The 20,389-nt window shown below is 36.8% G+C and overlaps 4 protein-coding genes across 6 annotated transcripts; all 4 read left to right on the top strand.

Moving 5' to 3' along the window:
- Positions 1-1,781: 1,781 nt before the first annotated feature.
- Positions 1,782-3,287, top strand: LOC116254926 (non-specific lipid-transfer protein 1-like). The gene is made up of 2 exons (XM_031630579.2): positions 1,782-2,167; positions 3,135-3,287. Exons 1-2 carry the CDS (start codon positions 1,821-1,823, stop codon positions 3,142-3,144), a joined length of 357 nt encoding a protein of 118 aa, XP_031486439.1. The 5' UTR covers positions 1,782-1,820; the 3' UTR covers positions 3,145-3,287.
- Positions 3,288-5,132: 1,845 nt separating this feature from the next.
- LOC116254730 (non-specific lipid-transfer protein 1-like) lies at positions 5,133-6,472 on the top strand. Its single transcript, XM_031630279.2, has 2 exons — positions 5,133-5,563; positions 6,309-6,472. Exons 1-2 carry the CDS (start codon positions 5,202-5,204, stop codon positions 6,313-6,315), a joined length of 369 nt encoding a protein of 122 aa, XP_031486139.1. The 5' UTR covers positions 5,133-5,201; the 3' UTR covers positions 6,316-6,472.
- Positions 6,473-12,835: 6,363 nt separating this feature from the next.
- Positions 12,836-14,823, top strand: LOC116254657 (non-specific lipid-transfer protein-like). The gene is made up of 2 exons (XM_031630186.2): positions 12,836-13,285; positions 14,566-14,823. The coding sequence occupies exons 1-2, from the start codon at positions 12,936-12,938 to the stop codon at positions 14,573-14,575; spliced, it is 360 nt and encodes a 119-aa protein (XP_031486046.1). The 5' UTR covers positions 12,836-12,935; the 3' UTR covers positions 14,576-14,823.
- Positions 14,824-15,725: 902 nt separating this feature from the next.
- On the top strand, positions 15,726-19,677 carry LOC116254435 (BTB/POZ domain-containing protein At5g41330). Of its 3 annotated transcripts, none has more exons than XM_031629826.2 (3): positions 15,726-16,081; positions 16,598-16,675; positions 17,602-19,677. In XM_031629826.2, exon 3 carries the CDS (start codon positions 17,862-17,864, stop codon positions 19,257-19,259), a length of 1,398 nt encoding a protein of 465 aa, XP_031485686.1. In that variant the 5' UTR covers positions 15,726-16,081; positions 16,598-16,675; positions 17,602-17,861; the 3' UTR covers positions 19,260-19,677. The 3 variants fall into 3 exon arrangements, with proteins under 3 accessions (XP_031485686.1, XP_031485688.1, XP_031485687.1); XM_031629828.2 differs by having other exon boundaries at positions 16,574-16,675; XM_031629827.2 differs by lacking the exon at positions 16,598-16,675.
- Positions 19,678-20,389: the final 712 nt, after the last annotated feature.

Here is a 20,389-nt window from a genome sequence, read left to right as displayed (position 1 = left end):
AACCTTAAAGCTAAAATTTCTAGAAAAATGTGATCGGGAGAGCTTGAGAAATATGATTTGCAGAGCTTGGATACGTTTTCTGCGGATATCTTCTCCCTCTTTGTTTATTTTCTTCGATTTGTGACTCCAATTGAAATGGTGAAAATGTTTTGCTGCTGACTTTTTTCTCGTGCTTGCCACCAGGGAAGCAAAACGATTTGTGACTCGTGGCCGATTCCCGCTTCATGCCGTTCCGACCTGGTAAGTTCCAGACTTGGCGTTGGTCCTGATCCAATGTTCTAGTAATCTGCTAGGATCTCGCACTGGGGATTTTGACTTCGTTATACAACTGCGTGAAGGAATCCAGGTTCGAATTTGAGATGAATATGGTGAAATGCAGCCTTTATGTCTGAAAACCACAAGAAATGTAGGGACAAGAACCGGCACATTTGGTCATGATAGCGGCACCATTTAACCCAAATCAACACTACTCAATGCCATCAGGACAGCACCTTTCAGGATCAAACTATGACACTAGTAATACATGCCTTATAACGACATTGGTTGACTTGAAGAGAGAGAAAGCTGGGTTGAAAAGGAAGTAGTGGCTGAATGTTGCTTTTCTCGAGTCTATCTTAAATTGGTTTTGGGAGGATGGTGCTTTTCGATATTGATATGTACTCCAAGTTCATAAACGGAGGTTGAGAAAGCTTAGCCAAGTCTGGTGCTTAAATCATGGTGGAAGGAGAAAATCTAAAACTGATGAATCACGGAACTGTAAATTAATGAATTGGTAGGAAGAATCGTGCATTAAATTAACTTCATCAAACGACTCTGGAAGCAAAAAGGATATCCAGTAGCACCTGTCCACATGCAACTGCAAGAATCACAATGGCAGTTTACCTTCAACAAAATTAGATAAAATGTTCACTAATAATTTCAGGAAAAGAAGAAGTTTTAGGCAACCATTGCCTCATCTGTTAATTGAGTGTCCACAAAATTAGTGTGGAGCTTTAGACATTACAGTATGTTCCAATATAAACCCAATTCTTAATTATGAAGTCATAATAGGCAAGTTGAAGCAGTTGAGGCAGTTCATATTCCCACTTGAACTTTCTCAAAAATCTAGTTCGCTTTCGTGCAAGAAATCACTTCTTCAAAAGCTTTGGAAGGATGTGAGGTGATCTTTGCTTGAAGAGCATGACTTGGAAGTGAACCATTTAAAGCTAATAAGGAAGTTTCTGGAAAGGCATTATATATTCGACCTAAATGTAATTTAATTAAAGTTGGGAGCAACATAAAATTGCAAACACAGACTAAAAATATTGCATAAGTGGCCAGATTACATCATTAAAATGATCTAATATATCGACTATTAGTCTTGGAGATCAATGGTCACCATAACCTTCCTTTGAGCCACACTGCCCACTTTGGAATGCAAAGGGATGGAACGAAAGTGTCGTGGACAAGAACGTTCAAATGTCCACACACAATGATGCAAACACATGGCAGACCTAGTTTCACTAGCCTAAGAAGAACCCAAACTCTTTAGTATGGGTTGCTATAAACTTTCACTTGTGTAGTGTATCCAAAACTAATCACATTACATTAGTATTAATCAAGCAAACAAAAATAGCAAGCTCGTCAAACAAGGCTTCTCTTGCAATGGGAAAGTACTAAATGGTGTTTGGTGAAAGAAAGACAAAGTTGGCAGTTGGCATTTAACATTGTCTTCACCCAATTCTTACTTTCTCTCTCTATATAAGCATCCCATGCGATACCCATGAGTATAGAGAGAGAGAGAGAGAGAGAGAGAGAGAGAGAGAGAGAGAGAGAGAGACATGGCCAACCTTAGTGTGCAGATGGTCATATGCTTTACTTTTGCTTGCTTCTTGCTCCTTGCACCAAGAAATGAAGCCATTGAATGCCAGGATGTGGTTAAGTACTTGGTGCCATGCATGTCCTATCTGAGGGGCACAGGGGGTCCTGTGCCTGGTGCATGTTGCAGTGGTGTGAGAGGGCTCAATGAGGCAGCTAGCACCACCCCTGATAGAAGAACTGCCTGTGTGTGTATCAAGAAGTACTCCGGCGAGATCACCGGGCTCAACCCTAATCTAGTGGGCTCGCTGCCGGAGTCCTGTGGAGTGCACCTTCCTTTTGTTCCTTCTCCAAACACAGACTGCTCCAGGTATATGATATATTATAAAGCTACAGTTTTAATTTGGTTTACGTGTGATATGTGATGACATGCAGTTCTCTTTCTAACATAAGAGATAGTACTTCTAAGTTCTAGGAATCTACTGTGTTCGAATTCTCTCTCTCTCTCTCTCTCTCTCTCTCTCTATATATATATATATATATATATATATATATATATATATATATATATAGAGAGAGAGAGAGAGAGAGAGAGAGAGAGTAATGTCATGGCGATTGGTGATAGGGACTTACAAATTACCAAGAACTAGTTGTGATTCATTTCTCCCCAAAATTCTTTAGATATGGAAACTTGTGTGTTGAGTTCTAAGATGATCATATATATTTTTCTTATTTTTTAGTGCCCATATTCAGCAAGTTTTACGTTTTCCTCTTATTTTTTCATTTTATTTTCAAAGTTTTCTCCTTTTCTTCCCTCTCCACAACCATTTTTCCCTAACTCCCTCTTCTTATAAGTATGTATCTATGCATGTTTTTTTCCCTCTCCACAAACCATTCCTCCCCCATCCCCTTATAAATGTATATATACATATATACACACACACACACATGTATATATATATATATATATATATATATATATATATATAAGAGCTGAAAACGAATTCATTAAAACGGGATACATCCAAGAGAAATGGATGGCAACTCATACGATGAGAGAGAGAGAGAGAGAGAGAGAAAGGTTAATAGAAACTGTAAAGACAGTAATTAGGACCATTTTGAGTGTCACATCTATTCTAATCGACGCACGAAGAGTACTTTCTCCATAAATCAAACGTGAGTCAGCTGCTTCATTTTTGAAAAAGTTACTATACGTGATAAATCACTGATTGATATTGGACGACTCACAAATTATCTTCATAGTTCTTCTTGTTCAAGTATCCATATGTTTTCAATGATATTAATTACTTTTAATTGATTTTATCCCTTGTTAACAGGGTGCCTTAAAAGAGAAGTTGGCAGGGATGAAGGCGGCACTAATATCGCAGTGATCTCCCTCTCTTATATATAAATATATATATATATATATATATATATATGACAGCAGGAATAAAAGGGAGATTTCATGTCGTCCCCTGGGACACTAGCTTGTAGTGTGCTTTTGTTTTTTTCTTTATGTACATAAAAGAAATAATGACAAGAGGCTTCGTTGGTACTTAAAACTCCTTGATTGATTCTGGTATTAAATTTTGATGCACTATTTTACAATAGTACTTAAACAGCTTCCATTAGATATGGCATCGAGATTCCCATAATTTGCATTGACATGTTGAAGGGTGATAGTTACTGATCAAGGGAGCAGAATTTAGTTGTAGAGCCGAAAATTTGCTCGCTGAGACACTATACAAAGTGCTTCAATTTGAAATCCTACAAAATTATAATCGCATGAATGGTTTCGGCAAATTATTTGTTATGGCCTGTGAGACTAAAAGCTTATTATATACATATTAAGAATTCTCCAGATTAATCGGCAATTTCTAGATTGGGTTGAAAAATAAATATTTCGTAAGAAAGCTGCAACTCCAAATCTAGTCAAATTGAATGTGTCGATTTTGTAGGTCTCAACAAGTTTTGGAATCCCGTATCAAAGAATACAAACTGATTAATTGATGCAATAAAAAAGAAACCGAAGATAACTTGTCAATTGCAAGAACAGTTGGTAACTGGTAAGTCTTCTTGATCTAATTAAGGATAAGAAAATCGGAGCCGAAATCAATATAATGTTTTTAATTTGAACGATCAGAAGCTGCTTTTTTAGAAAATTAAAAATCTATGGATAAAAAAAAAGAAAAAAATCGACAAATAAATATTTGGCAACTCATTAAATCTTGTTCATTTAATCGAAAAATTGGGAAGATAAGAAGTCATTAATGTACCTGAATAAATAAAGCACGCTTGATTTGCATTTAGACCAGAAGCTGCCTCTCACGAGGTTATATGAAAGAAGCAACTTTTAAAATGAGTACGGTAGAGAACTGGGTATTTTAACGTTAATGAAAAAGGCATTTTAACGTTAAAAAACACATACGTTTCGAAACAACCATTTATTCACCAACACTAATATTGCATGATAATTGTTCTTCAAGGGTTGGTGCAATGATTGACGCTGCGGTTAATAGGCGGCCAGTTTTTATTTCAAATTTTCAAGGTTTTAACTTTTTATGCAGTCAAAAAAAAAAAAAATTGTGAAAGACTGATTCCTTATCGGGTTCGTTCGGAATTAAACTCTTGTAAAAGCCAACACAGCTTTGGACCCTGCAGGCTGCAGCAAGGAAAAAGGGAGAAGCGGATTGGGTTCTCTTTCTTTATGACATCTCAATGGCCTCATTACTTATAAAACAATAAAGAGATCATAAAAAGTCAAAATCTTATCAACATCTCCTACTCAGATCTTTACAGATACATGAACCTTTTTAAGACCCATGACAAAGACCCAAATACAGAAAAAAAAAAGGAAAAAAGAGAAAAAAAAATCAAAAAGCATACTCAAAGAGCTATAATTTCAAAAAATCCATTCAGTTTGGTTTTTACCTCAAATGCTCAGTATAGTTGATCATTATAAGAAACCAAACATAGTTTAAGTTACTGTTGAATTGATCAACATGAGCAAAACATGATATTTTGAAGCTTTAAACTAAAATTCCGTCCTCTTCCTGAAACACTTTTCATCTGAGCAAAATATGATAATTTGAAGCTCAAATACTAAAAACCCTTATTTGGTTAATCACATAAAAATTAGATCAACCATTTAACAAAATTCAAAACCCTAAAGCAGTGCTTGTTTATTACAAAAAAATTTAGGCAACTATATGAAATATCAGTTATTGAGTCCACTTGGGGACAAAGACATTGAATGGCACAGGTAGAGGTTGGCATCGCCATAAATCACTCCAATCATCCATCCACCTTATTTAAACTACTACGATGCACCAGCACCAGTCCAATAGTGCAAAACCTTGAGAGATTTAATCTTAGGCACTACCATATTTACATTGTATGTGTATATGTACATGAACATGGGTAGATGTTCTATGCATGCATTCATATGTGCGGTCTTGGGTGCCGTTCTGCTTTTGGCGCCGCGGCGGATTGAAGCCATCACTTGCCAGGACGTCGCCACCAACTTGGCTCCATGCACCGGTTACTTTCTCGGCGGCGGGCTGGCGCTTCCGGCATGCTGCGCCGGAGTGAGGGGACTCCATGATGCCGCCGTGGCGTCAACTCCTGACCGGAGAACCATCTGCAGCTGCCTGAAGAGATATGCCCTCGGAATGTCCGGCTTCAATCCTGCCGTGGCCAGGTCCCTCCCGGCGAAGTGTGGAGTGCAAGTTGCTCATCCTATCTTTGCAAGCACCGATTGCTCCAAGTATTAGCCTTAGACCTGAGAGATCTGATTCATACCATTGCTCTAACTTCACGATTTTATTTACGATTTTGCTAATTTTTTTTAACCGGCAGAAACACATCTATTGGGGTGTTTCAAGTTTGATAGCCGAGGACTTGAGATCTAAGATGGTTTGAGAACTTTGAGAATCTCAGATCTGTGAATTTGAGGTCCGAATTCCATGCCATCACACCTCAAATGAAAGGTTTTGGCCTTAAACTGAGGATTTCAAAACCTCTTTTTCACGTAGTAACAAAATCCGGTGTTTGTTTGCACTGTTTGATCTACTTAGTTTCTGGCAAGTCAACAAAAAAAGTATTGGTTCAAAGAGCAGTTTAGGTGGTTGTCCTAGAGAGTGTTAGTGCATGATTAAAGTAGCGTTTGGTAGGCCATCAGTTCCCGTTTCAAATCTTTTGGATGTCAACTTCTTGTACCGTAAAGGAAGATGAAAAGGAAATCTTTTGGATGTCAACTTCTTGTACTGCAAAGGGAGATGAAAAGGTCACTGACATGCAAGTTGAAGTGTGACAAAACGATACTTTAAGACACCAAAAGCAAATCATGTACCTTGAGAAGACAAGGGGTTGGGGGGAGTTTCAGCTTTCTTCTAGGTGGTATCCTGCTCACTCAAACTAGTTTGACGGTTGGCCTGGGCAGGACTTATTATTAATTTTTTGATTTTATAATATTATTGTAACTTATATTATGGATTTCCTCTGTTTGGCAGGGTTTAGGGAGAAGGAGAACAAATTCTGATGATGGTGGTGGTGCTCATAGTGCGTTCCTGCGTCGACAAAAGAATAAAAGGGGACCATATGGCCTTTTTGTGGGCTTCGATAAAATTCACCTTCATTTGTAGATCCTGCAATTCAATGCAAAGTGGTTTTACTTCTAAAATTATCTTTTCATTTTATATATATATATATATATATATATATATATATATATATATATATATATATATATATATATAACGTTCTCCAAAACCATGACCCATTCTCTAAATACATGAGGAATAGACATCAGAACAGAAAGAATGGGGATGTCAATGGATCAGATTTGAATAGGATAATACAATCTTAATTGTATTTATTTTTAAGACGTTTACATATTCAGATTTGAATATAAAAAGTAATATCAGAAACTCATTATAAAATCTGATTTCACAATTTGAATATGTTTTTTAGGTTCATATAGGAATCTGAATTTTCAATCGAAACTGACCGGTTCGATTGAAATATATTTATGTATATTCGAATCCGATCAGATGTCATTTCTTAGATGCTATATATACATACGTACACACACACACGACACTCACACACAAGAAAATTAATGAGTACTCCTCTGTTTTTCAATGAATTAGCTCTGTTTTTCATTGACAGACATATTTCTACAAGTTTTGGGTAAGGAGATGCTAATCCCACCGTCGAGGTAACTCGATAGTAGGAAACTAAGTAGATAAAATGGATTGAAATTAACCTAAGAATGAAGACAAGAAATTACTTGTTCACAAGATTTTAGTTGACGATTACAAATCTATTTTGTTTTTTTAATATGATGTAGATTCTAATACTGCACCTCGAGTTGAAAGCCAAAAAGAAAAGTGGGTCAACTTGCAAACACAAACATAACTGCAAATCATTCTGAAATAATATTGGTTCCTGACGAAGGCTCAGACGTCATGAGGATCAAATGCAAAATCGCCAATCTTTGATGTCTGATAAAAATGATGTTGCTATTGATTCATGGATTTTAAGAATTAGACGAAAATACCAACTTGCATAAATATTTAATAGGAAACCCTTATTCTAAATATATATATAAAATTAAGGAAGTAGGCGCTGGGGAAGATGTATTCATTAAGTGTTGTGCATATACCATTTGCAGTTCAAATGAGTAGTATTCATGGGAATCGAACTCACGACCAGCTATTTACCACTTCGTCAACCCGACCAGCTATGCTATGCCTCTTGGTAAGTATGAGAGGTATAAAGGGACAACAAATATACGATGTTTGTCCTAAAGAGCCTAAGTCCACATAAAAAAAAGTGCGCCCCTCTTTCGTTCTCATTATAATTCAACTCCAAAATACATGTTTATACAAGTTAAACCCTCATTGTTACGAATCGTATCCGCTCCTGATTATTGAATTAATCTTTCACAATATAGATACGATTTTATCCATATCCAATATAAGGTTTTAAAATGTTGACAGATTTATATTGATCCCTTTGAGAGACAGAGAAACACTAACATTAACATTACAACCTCCAACTGAGAGTTGGGTTCAACACAGGAATGGATGAGGCTGAGAAAGGAAACCAGAAAGCCAAAGAGGTATATATATATATATATATATATATATATATATATATATATATATATATATATATATATATATATATATATATATAAAGAGAGAGAGAGAGAGAGAGAGAGAGAGGAGTGGTAGAAAATATAAACATCCTAATGCATTTCTAAAAACTACTTTGATATAAAATAAGCTTTGCAATCAAGTTGTTTCTAGGAAAAATGTTGAATTTTCTATTTATCGAAATGTTGATGCTAAAATTCCTAAGTTTATAAATACAAATAGATAAAAAATAAGGAGAAAGGGATGGTGATGAAGAAGTACATTTAAATCTTTTTGTTATTTTTTGGGGTACCCTCCAAAATCTATCGCTATCCATATCGACGGATATGTTTGTTACCCTTTCTCAAGGTCACCTGCCCAATTGTTGCCAGATTTATTATACATGTCGTTAAATCATATGGTCCAAATAAATGTGTTATTGATTGATTGCAAAGCAACAAAAAAATATTATTAAGCAATACTTTTCAAAAAACAAAGAAACGTAAAAAATTTAAAACTGTTTATAAAATAATAAAATTAAATAAAAAATAAATAGAGCATATTTTATGGGCCGGTAAGTTTGCTATCAGTTTAATTCCACAGATTCAAATAGTATAAAATGCTCTACCACTTTCCATATGAATATGAAATTATCACTGTCGTATATGACTCATGAGTTTGCATAATGAATTAATGGCGTTTATTATGGATCGTGAATTGTCTCAAAAGGCATAGCATAGTTGTTCAGACAAACGATCACATACAAAGTTTATCATTGATTTGATTCTAGTAAATGTTATTCATCTAAACTGTCAATAATGGGATTACATTACCTAGTTGACAGGTGTATCACATTCCATCCAGATCCTGATGCATCTCATAATTCTAGTGTAAAGAAAAAAAAGTAGTGCTTTACCCAAAATATTAAGATACATGCGATTTCTTTGTGCTTTGGTGGAAACTGTCATCCCCCGTGTTTGAATTGAAAGTATATATGGGAAAGTAAAAAGTTAACCTCCCTACTTGTTTTATAGAAGATTACAAACCAAAATGCAAAAAAGAGCGGAAGTCATTCATTCCTTTGCCTTTGTGGTCTTGAGTTGTATATTGTATTGGCATCAGCAATGACAATAGTATATCGTTGGATTTAGTTATCATTTTCTGCACCAACTAAGACATTAAGACGTAGCACCTACAATGGTCAAACTAGAGATTCACTTTTTTAGATGTTCTTATTCCGACCAGCTATGTTCTATCAAGGGCTGAGCCAAGGCAGGCCTCGGTAGGGGCCTTGACCCCTCTCCCTCTCAAAAAATTATTTAAAAAAAAAAATTAAAATTTTCATTTATCTTATATAAAACTTTTTAGCCTCGGTTAAAATTCTGAAATCCCTTAAAAAAATTTCTAGCTCTACCCGTCCGTTCTACCCCCAACATAGTGAATAAGCTGAACTTGATTGTCAATTGGCAAAAAAGATTCAAATTTCTTTTTTGAAACAGACAAACAAACAAATAAATAATATACCAAAATTAAGTAAAGGATGAAAAATTATCCTCTTAAAAACGTTTTAAAATACAGTTAAAAATATTGATCCGTGACACTTTTGATCGAGTGATCACCAAATCTAAAATCAATGACATTGAATCAAACGGATCCAATTCGATTTTCACAACAGTTTATCATGAAATTTGAATTCTGAGTAAAACAAAACCAAAAAAAAAAAAAAATCAATTTACATCATTTTCCAAGCGAATCCGCTACGATAGTTGACCTGATTTTGCAATGCACAGGGAAGAAATGACAAACCATGTGTCATTTTCCTCTATCACTTTCTATCCTATGTGCCCAATAAATGGAGGATCATGACCTGAAGTCGTTCTTGAACAATGAAAAGACACGTTTATGTTCCCAAGTACGCACTTGTTCACGCCTAATTTGATGCATTCAGATGGGTCCCTTCAAATATGTAGTTACATTATTCATTTGTCTATATATGTAGAAACTACTCAAAAATTTGTTTTTTGTTTCTCCCTTTTGAGCAAAACGAGAGCAGATGCAAGCAATTTAAGAAACCCCAACCATCTATTAGCAATAACTGACATTGACAAATTAATCATTCAGTTTCTTAACAGTCAAGTGTTTCCTATTAGATTATATATCCTACGATTATTTTCATTTATTTTATATCCTATGGGATGTCCTTGTGTTGCATCCCCTTTTAAAAGCCTCAAAGGGCATAGTGCAACCCGTCAGCAAAGCAGTTCATATGCAAGGGGTTTAAAGTCTGAATTTTACGGCTTTGTTAATTTTTTATGCTGTAAAAGTGGCAAGCATGATACTCGAGTTGAAAGGTATACTTAGGTCCACCCATGCCTCAAAGCAACGTTGAACCTTAGAAACATAAACGTGTGACACTGAGAGTTCTATGACGAAGGCGGTTTCCCCTAAGTAAACATTAAAGAGGAAATGAACTCTCATGTCAAAAACTCCATCCATTACTGGTATTAAAAAAACCTCAAGAAAAGTGAGAACATCAATGAAAAGCTTTACTTGCTAACTATCACTTAAGGATATGTTACCAATTGATGAATGTTTTGTTTGCGTACTTCAAAATTTAAGATCTATGGGTTTGATGTAGATCTTATTTGACATATTTTGGCTGACATGACAAAAAAAATTATGACAAATTAAAATCCAAAGTCCAAATCTTTAGTATACCTTATTAGCATTGAAAAAAGATATATTTTGGGGAGAGTCTGATCTTAAATCCATGGATCTCAAATCTTGGTTTGAAACTCAGGGGCAATCAAACACCTAACACAACACTAGTTTTTGTCTATATGAGTGAATATTGTAGATTTAGTGGCACAAACACTTTTTTCGCACTAGTGAACATTGCATTTCTGGTTAATTATGTTATATAAGAAGAAATTGCTTTGAATTTTTCACATGAAAAACAAAGGGTCAATGACTTTTATCGCCGACAAGGGTCACATATATTTCTGAAAAGTTATGTAAAAATTCCAAAAATATTGTTTGGCACGTATACAAATTTAAAAAATTCTATTCGGACTCCCCTAGACTGCAGCCCCGGTTTTTATCAAGGGTCCATATCAAGTGCATGTACAACATCATTGTAGGACGAAACAACTCATATGAAGGACAAGCATGGGTCACATCATATTTCACATATAAAAGGGAAGAGAGTAAAGTGTTTGCTTTATCAGTTTCACTTGTTTACTTCACCTGAGCAGTTGGTGGATATATATTCTTAGAAGTTCTACTTGGGAAAGATCTTTTGACCATAATCTCAATTTAAACAAGACCTCACTTTTCTAATTTCTTACATGCGCCTCAATTTTGACCTAAACCAAGAAAAGCCTAAGACCCCATTTGACATGAGAAAAAAATGTGTGAATATTTCATAAATCTGCTAAAAATATCGGGGCAGATTCATGGAACACTTGTTCAAGTAGTCCATGAATTTACCTTGATATTTGAGACATATCTATAGAACATTCACACAATGTTCTTCGTGCGAAACAACCCCTAAATGTGACACCAGTTTTAAAGGATAAATTTGTGGACGATCGACTTGCCGACATATCTAAATGTGATAGATGTAGAATACTTGCATACTTTTGGAGGGACTCTAGGTGCCTCTCTCTCATTTGTTCAATGTTGAAAAGGATTGATTGGATGTACCCCCCAAAAAAAAAAGGATTGATTGAAAACCATCTTCAACTCCTTCCTAAATTTTCATGCAAGTACAAATCAAGAGTGTGTTGAGTTGGTTGAAAATATTAACCAAGAGTGAACCCAAAACTTCTTGGGTCACCATTGCTTCAATGCAACTGCGGAGAGTTATTGGCCGCGCCGCGAAGTCAGACAAGTTACTTTACGGGGGTCTTGCATCAAATGTTGTACATATCAATGTCGGCACCATATCGTCCGGTTGCATCTAGGGGCGGAGCTAGGAGGGGGCTGGCAGGGGTCATGACTCAGGATCCTTCCAAATTTTTAATAAATTAAATTTAACAACTTTAACAATTCTAAAACTGTTAATTTGGCCTCTATAGCAATTTTGGAAATTGCATAGCGGTTCTCCTAAAAAGTGATACCGGCTGTAGCCCTACAATTTTATCACATTTCTTTTTTGTTTCTTTGAATAAATAATTTAAACTGATTTCAAAAGATAAACTTAAAATGTAAATTGAATAATACAATGTGTCAGCTGCCTTTACAATGGGTAGTATGATGTAACTTTAGACACCTACACATCGGGGTAAAGCTAGAAATTTTTCGTTGCAGGGCCCAAACTATTGTTTCAAAATTTTTAATTTTTCAAAATTTTTATATAGGTTAAACTAAAAATTTTAAATTATACGTAAATTTTTTAAATTCTATAGCCAACTACTTAGACTAAGAACCATATGAACCAAGAAACCAGAGAAAACTCTCATTTCGTAATATGGACCAAGAAAAAAGAGAAAACTCTCATCTCATAATCCGCCACTGCTTGCACTTTCTCTTATTTTGAGGACTAGGTGATTGTTCTTTAAGTAAAGATTCAAAAAATCGGATGGACAGTTGACTTAGAACATAATATAATCATCCATTGCTTATCTAACATTAATGCAATGAGCTTTGAAAAGCACAGCTATGTCACTTTCCATCAGCTTGTTTTTGTGAAAGATTCAATAGAAAAATGTTCCTATACGATATTTTTCTACAAGAAAAAAATAAAATCCAAGAACCACATGAATCACAAGCACCGTAACATCCACTCCAGAAGAAGGCTAGAAGGCTGTCAATTTACATTTAATGGAATGAAAGGCAAGGGCCAGCACCGCCATTAATGGCTGCTTTCACCCCTGCATTCTTCTATTTAAACCCACCATACTCCCGCCTCCGAAACACAAACTCAACCAGAGATCGATTCCAGTGAGTGCCCACACACTAGAAGATCTCCGTGCCCTTGAGTGAGAGACCAGAGCCATGGCCGCCTTCACCCTTCGTGGGCTCACCTGCATCGTCATCGCTTGCTTCTTGCTGCTCGCACCAGCTAGTGAAGCCGCCATCACCTGCGGGACCGTGATCGGTTCCCTGAGCTCATGCCTCCCCTACGCGTTTGGCAGGACGCCCACGCCGGGTAGCGCGTGCTGCGGCGGCGTTAAGAGCCTCTACAGCGCCGCCAAGATGCAGGCCGACAGACAAACCGTCTGCACCTGCCTGAAAGGATACGCCGGAAAAATTTCCGGCATCAACTACGGTCGGGTGGCCTCTCTGCCGAAGCAATGTGGAGTGAGCCTTCCTTACGCCATTTCTCCCAGCACCAACTGCAACACGTATGGGGCCGAACCGTTGCTAAAATATTATTGCTTAATTTTGAGTTCTTTTTGGAAGTTTTATGGAAATACCCTCGTGTATCGATGGAATAACTGAATTATGCTTCAGTTTTGATTTATTTCTTTTAACCACCTGTAGACTGGGCAGAGGACAAGTGGTTAAATGAAAGAAATTAAAACTTAGTTCTGTTTTTGCTGTTTTAACAAAGCATGAGCTTGTTTATATTTGAGGTACAGTTTTTCTGAAACTGAACCTAAGATTAAATTCCGGTTGCCGGAAAACTTGACGGTTCTTGCCGAAATGTAGCCAGCTTTCCCAAAGTTGCTAAGTTTTCAACAATATAAAACTTTTCTTTATGAAAATGCCAAAGCATGTAATAATTAAATTTGTGAAAAAAATGTTTTTCTTTCTTTTTTTTTTTCGAATTTATGCCTCTTGTACCTAATAACCTTTCTTTTCATTGTATTTGCAGCATATATCTTGTAATCTAGCTTAACGGGAATGCCAAGCTTATACATGGCAACAAATATAACATATTTTTTAGGACCATGCTATTTTTTAATGAAATTATAAAAAAACATGATTTTTTAAAATTCAGGCGGACATCGGTTTTACCATGATATTTACCTGATAATTAAAATTGTCTCTTAGATCATATGTTTAACATTCATTGTACTTTATAGTCCACAGTCACAAAAATTGCGTTTTTTAGAAAAAAAATGTATACAAAACACGATAAATAAGTCAGCCATTTGAAACTTAAAAAATGCCACCATTTTTGAAAAAATGACAAAAAAAGAGAAAAAAAAACAAGTTTTTTCACGTTACTTCCCTGTTTTCATTTTCTAATTTTCATTTGTTGTTTATTTACTTATTTTTTGATGTTTGTATTATTAGTTTATCATTTTTTATTTTTCCCCTAACTTTCAGGTTTTTTTAATTTTCTTAAAAAATCACCATACTTTTCTCGTTTTGTTTTCATTTTTTTCAAGTCATCGTATTATATTTGATAAAAACCTCGCCATTTTACAAAGTGAGAAAGTTTTTTTGTGACTATGCTTTATAAATAACACATCCAATAAATTTTCTTGCTAACTAAATTTCCAAGAAACGACAAATAAATTTTGAAGACTCTGAAATTTTTGGTGTGTCAGAATCATGCACAATTGCTTACAATCGAGGCATCATCATGAAAAAAAAATTGCTTAATTATCACACAATCTAACTAATGCTTCTGTTTTTTCTCTCTGGTTTTGTGCTTTCTGTCAATTTCTTACAGGATTCCTTAAAAGAGATACATGGATCATTTCCAATAGCAAGCAGAAGGATCATCTTATAGTAGTTGTGGTGGCGCTATGATGTAGGAAGAAGAATAAAATAGGAGAGACCTTTTGGTGCATGGAGCTCCGGAGTTCCCTTTTAGTTGTATGGTTACTTTACAGTTTGTGTGGTGTATCTGTACTTGAAGTGAGAACAATTTACTCTCTGTTCTCAATATCTATACTATATCAATAAAAAGCTAGAATACTTCCTCCTACTTTTCATGTGTGCGTGTGCACGTATGTGTGTGTGTTTTTTTTTTTGGCATTTGGGTCTCGAAAAAACCACACTTAGGCTAAGAGACTTTGTCGACATAAAACTCCGAGGCTAACACCCCAAGACAAGAAATTGGGTTTTTACTGAAGCTAAAAAAAAAAAAAAAAAGAAAAGAAGCAAGGGTTTCAAACTGTTTGACTGACTGGCACAGCAAATTGAAGCATCAATGCAAACATCAAACTTGGATGAAACATCAAAGAAGGTTGAAGTTTAGTGACATTTGTTTACTGCCACTATTTTAAAACAAGTCACAAGTGGCTGAAGTTTTGATGACTTTTACTGATGCTGTTTTCAAGTTCGATGGTCTTTACTAATGCTACTGTATACTGCGCTACAAATGGCTAAATGTTCGATACCTTCACTGACGGAATTTTAAACCGTTGTCACCAAATGGTATAATTAAGTATTTACTGTTTGAGAAGCGCGTCACAAATAGTCAAAGGTTCTTGTCACAATTGGCATAAGGTTTGATGATCTTTAACGATGCTCTCTAACACGGCGCGCTACAAATGGTCTGTTTGATGGTCTTTGCAGAGGCAATTATGCACCACATAAAAAATAAGTGGTCTTTTCTGACGCTAATTTGCGTCGTGTTTTAGCAACACAAACACTACACCGGTGGTCAAAAGTTCGATGGATCTTTAGATTCTTTACCGATGTCTTTTCTCACCGTCAATAGTTCCAATCATTTATAGCAACGTGGTATGAAGCCGTCACAAATGGTTAAAAGAACTTGAAGTTTATTGGATCCGTTTGAAGGAAGCGTCACCAATGATCATCAGTGTGATGGTCTCTGTCGTCTTCCGTTTGAAGATCTGGATCTAATAATCTGTTGGGCTCAAAAGTGAAAGGAGTTACAGAGAGAGAGAGAGAGAGAGAGTGGATCTAATAATCTGTTGGGCTTAAAAGTGGAAGGAGTTACAGAGAGAGAGAGAGAAGAAGAAGAAGAAGGAATTTACCATGTTCCCTTTCTAGATCTCCTCTTCGCATGTGTGCCAGGCCGTGATTGGATTGTGGAAGCATATGGTTGTCTAGACAAGTGATGATCATCCCCGTCGAGCCTCGATAATTAGGGCTTCGTCCAAGGTTATGCGCAATTTATCTCTCCCTCCCCTTCTTCGTCTTGCGGTTGTTCTTCCTCCTGCGTGGCTTGTTTTGGGCATCTCCTCACCAGCGCAGCGTCTCAGCAGCGGTGAAAGGTAACTCTCTCATTCTCTCCCTCCCTCCGCCATTTCCACCGTCAATAGCAGGCTGCCATTTCTGTGTCTCTCTCGTTGTTTTTTTCTCTCTCTCTCCGCCATTTTTCTTCAGCGAGCACTTTGAGCCTTCCTTCAGGGGCTCATAGTCCTCCTCTCTCCTCTACCCGTATGCCAACTACTGTTCATGACTCTGGATTTCTCCTTCAATATCGAGAACTTGTGTTTTTTTTTTTAATTCTTCTTCGATTTGACTAGTTTCTCTTTTTCTTTTGATGCAAAAAAAATGGAACGAGGACAAAGTGCCCATTTCTCTTGTTATGAGTTTGTTTCTTCCTTGTGGGAGATTCTGGGAGAAATAGACACCCGATGGATGAACTTCTAATATTTATCTCCCCTGTTTTCCTTTTTCCTTGTGTGGTGACTGAAGTGGACTCCGCATAACTTCTTTCGATGCAATGATATAGCAATTTGCTGAATTTTATATCTTATTAGGGGTCTACCTTTGCATTTATTCAGCTCCTGAACAACGCTACAATTGAAGTTGGACGCCTGTGATTTTCAATCCAGAAGAGATGGCACGGTCGTGCCTTCCATGTAAGGAATCAATAGGAAAAATAAATTGTGGTACTTGGGGATTCTTAGCGTATTTCGCAGTTCATCTTGTCCACAATTGCTTACTTTTTAGTCTCATAAATGAATCAATTAAGTTCCATGAAGTATTATTTCTTAAGCAACCTTAGTTTTTTTAAACACTATTGGCTCCTCAGAACTTTATAAACTAGTTACAACGGTTAAAATAAAAAAAAAACTTATAAATTACCAAAGCATACCATACTTTCCAATAGGTTAAAAACACTGCCTTCAGTATACTGCTTTGCTTACTCTCTACTGTTGGTTAGGTAGGCTACGTCTTGAGTAGCTCGCTCTAAGCATCTTTCTCAAATAAAAGGAACATGAGAAAAGTTTCTCATGTTACAGGAGGTTTTTTTGTGGGAAATCACTTTGTGCATTACTTGTGAGCAGACACTTCAGTAACCCTGCTGGTGAATTCATTCTGCTTGTCTTTTGGTTTAAGCCCAGATTTTAGTGAAAGTCAAAGGATAGCATTTCCATGGGTTTCCATATTTTGTGTGTGTGTTTAAATATGTGTATGTGAAATGTTTCTTTCCAAATGCTTTAGAAATTCATGTGGCACATCGAAATGGTACATATCACTGTCAATACCCAATTAGTGAACAACAATTTATTGAAGGTTAAAATATAGTTTTTACCTGAGAAAAGTTTCTGCTTTCCTAGTATTTCCTGAAAGTAAATAGCATATGTCACAACATTTGAAACACTAAGACAAAGCAATTAATAGTTTATGATTTTTTGTGGCCATATTTGGTGGAAAATGTTCCTTGATCGTGATGGTTAATGTCTTTTTGTATTTACTGCCTTTTTAGTTTCTTTGTGTCTCCTCTTAAAGTCTCTAATGTTGCTAATTTTTGTTTGATTTGCTGATTGTCTTTGCTTCTCAGTGGCTAGCATCATTATTGTAACTTTGCTCCTTGGTGGCCAGCATCGTCAATTTGTACCTTGGGTGCCCCCAACTTCCCATATCTTTTAGGCTACAGTAATCGGGGATTTGGGGTTTGTATGATGCTTCTTAATTCCTCCAAGCCCTTCTGTAATTGGGTTCTGGGCCTTTTTAAGACAACCCAATTTCCCCAGATTCTTCTGCTGCAGTTAGGTTCTTTACCAGGGTTTTAGGTTTTTTGTCTTCACCTAGGCGCCCCAAATGTCCCTCGTTCCTCCCCTTGCGGGACCTTGTACCAGGGATTCTCAGAGTGATCCTCAAGCTAACATCATAACCCTCAACGTTGGTGGTGAAATATTCCAAACCTCCCCTCAAACGCTAGATCTTGCTGGTCCTGGGTCATTCCTTACCACCCTTGCCTGCTCTAAGGGGGCCTCCATACCCTTCATTGATAGGGACCCTGAACTCTTCTCCATCCTGCTGTACTTTCTCAGGACAGGAGCCCTTCCTTCGAAAGCCAAAGCATTTGATCCTGATGATATCATCTCTGAAGCTCAATTCTATAATCTTGTCCACCTTCTCAATAGACCCATCACAAACTCCTCTGAATTCGATGCCTTTGAGCTGGAAAAGGCCCTCATTTTGCCCCTCAATGGCAGGGATTACCCTTCCGCCATTGCCCCCTTTTTTGATGGCTCCATACTCGTCTCCCATGGCAGCAAAATTACGTCTTTCAATTGGTCGCTGCGGAAGAAAACCACTGTCCTCACCGAATTCTCTGCCATTGATTCCCTGCTTGCACTTTCGCCAGATATTGCTGCTGCAGGAGCCACTGATTTCTCCGGCCTGCAAATCATTGACTCCAAGCTGGGGTCAGTTCTGGAAACACTGAGTTGGGAAAACCAAACACATTCAGGGTCGAATGTGCAGGCAATTGGATCTTCACCCGAGCTGCTGTTCGTGAGCTTTGAGTCTGAGCGTAGGAACTCGAATTCAATCGTGGTGTTTGATCGCTCAAGCTTCCAGCCGGTGACAGAGATTGGTAAGCAGGAAATATATGGTGTTGATCTTCTTGGCAGTTCAATCCCTTGTACCAAATTGAATTGGTCAGCTGGTTTTAATCTTCTTCTTTCATCTGGGTTGCATCGTGGTCCATCTGGGTTTGTGAGTAGCATCAAATTATGGGATATAAGAGACAACAAAGCGGTGTGGGAATTGCATGAGAAAGGTGATTGCTTTGCAGATCTAACTGTTTGTGATAATGTCTATGGGATTTTTAAAGTAGGTGTGATGAGTGGGGATGTTTTTATGGCTGATTTGAGGAAGCTTGGGGTCGATGGACCATGGGTTTCACTGGGTGGACCAATGAGGAAGGATGGTAAAAGGGAAGGGGTTCACTGTAAGTTGGTTAGCCATGGCAGTCATGTTTTCTGCAGTAGAGGAGGTGATGTGGAACTCTGGTCTGAGGTTTTGATGGCTCATACCAACCAAGGTAGGATAGAAGAGAGAGTTTTTAGGAGGAACACTCTAGGAGCAGCGGATAACAAGGAGGAGAGTATGATCACACATTTGGATTTTGGTGGAAACAGGATGATATTGGCTAGGAAAGATGAACAAATGATTGAAATTTGGCAGAGCCCTGCCGCTAATCTTTTCTAGAAATACTTTTATAGGTTGAGAAAAAATCATGTCATATCTATTCTGGATAGCGCTGCAGTTGATTTGTTACTCTCAACAGCTTGCCGAATGTAAAAGACATGGTAGTTGTCCATCTTTCCTTGTAGGTTTTCCTTTTCTTTACAAATGAGTGAGGGGAAAACCATTACCTAAACCTTATTAGCAGTGGTAAAACCGGCTGGCTATACCCTATTAGTTGATTCACGAAGAATGCATCAGCGTAGATATATATTAGTTTATTTATTTTTTCATGAACCAACTTTGACAGACTTGAACCAACTTGATCTTCATCGGTACCTGACAATCTACGTTAGTAACACTGATTTATACGTGTAATATTATCTGCGTTTTTTGCTCTTCCGCCGAGCATAAATACATGCATGATTCCCAGTTCACATGAGGCTAAAGTCTTCTTTTATGGTTTTTGAACATTATGGTTTTGTAGTCTCCAATTTTGAATCCACAGATTTGATGTGGAAAAAGATCCACGGTAAAATTCATGGTTCATTACAGCTAAGATCTTTATTATACTTCTTTTCAGTGAAAAAAGTCGGACTTTAAATCAAAAGGAGGAAGGGTTTTAGATCTTAAATCGATAGTTTTCAAATTCTGAGCATCTCAAATCCGAGACTATCGAACCCCCCTAACAGTTGTTATTTGTTTTTTTATTGTATTTCATCTTTTCGATACTCTTGTACCTTTTAGACTAAGAAATTTTAGACGGACTGTCCGAAACATGCACTAAATAAATTTACTCCTGCGAGATATTCGAATCTTACAGGTCGGGTTTGACTTGTTTTAAATTTTGTGATGAAAAGGCAAGTATCATTTATAAAAGCGACAATTTCGGATTGAAAATTGAAATGCACGAAACGTCACGCACGCTGATTATTTTTGAAAAGATTTTGATACAAAGAAGCATGTGTTCTTGCGCTAACACTTCTATAAATATGATGAGATTGTATCCATAAGAACAACATCCATAATCACATTCTATTTTCTGCGACAATGACATAGTGTCCGTGAAAAAATGCATTTCAAAATCATGTGCTTCAAAAAGAAGCACATGTAGCCAATTCAACTCTAGCACATAAGCTTCATAATAAAGAACA

This window comes from Nymphaea colorata, chromosome 5 (assembly GCF_008831285.2).
Source record: "Nymphaea colorata isolate Beijing-Zhang1983 chromosome 5, ASM883128v2, whole genome shotgun sequence".
Lineage (NCBI taxonomy): Eukaryota > Viridiplantae > Streptophyta > Magnoliopsida > Nymphaeales > Nymphaeaceae > Nymphaea > Nymphaea colorata.
This window is presented reverse-complemented; position numbering and strand designations above follow the sequence as displayed.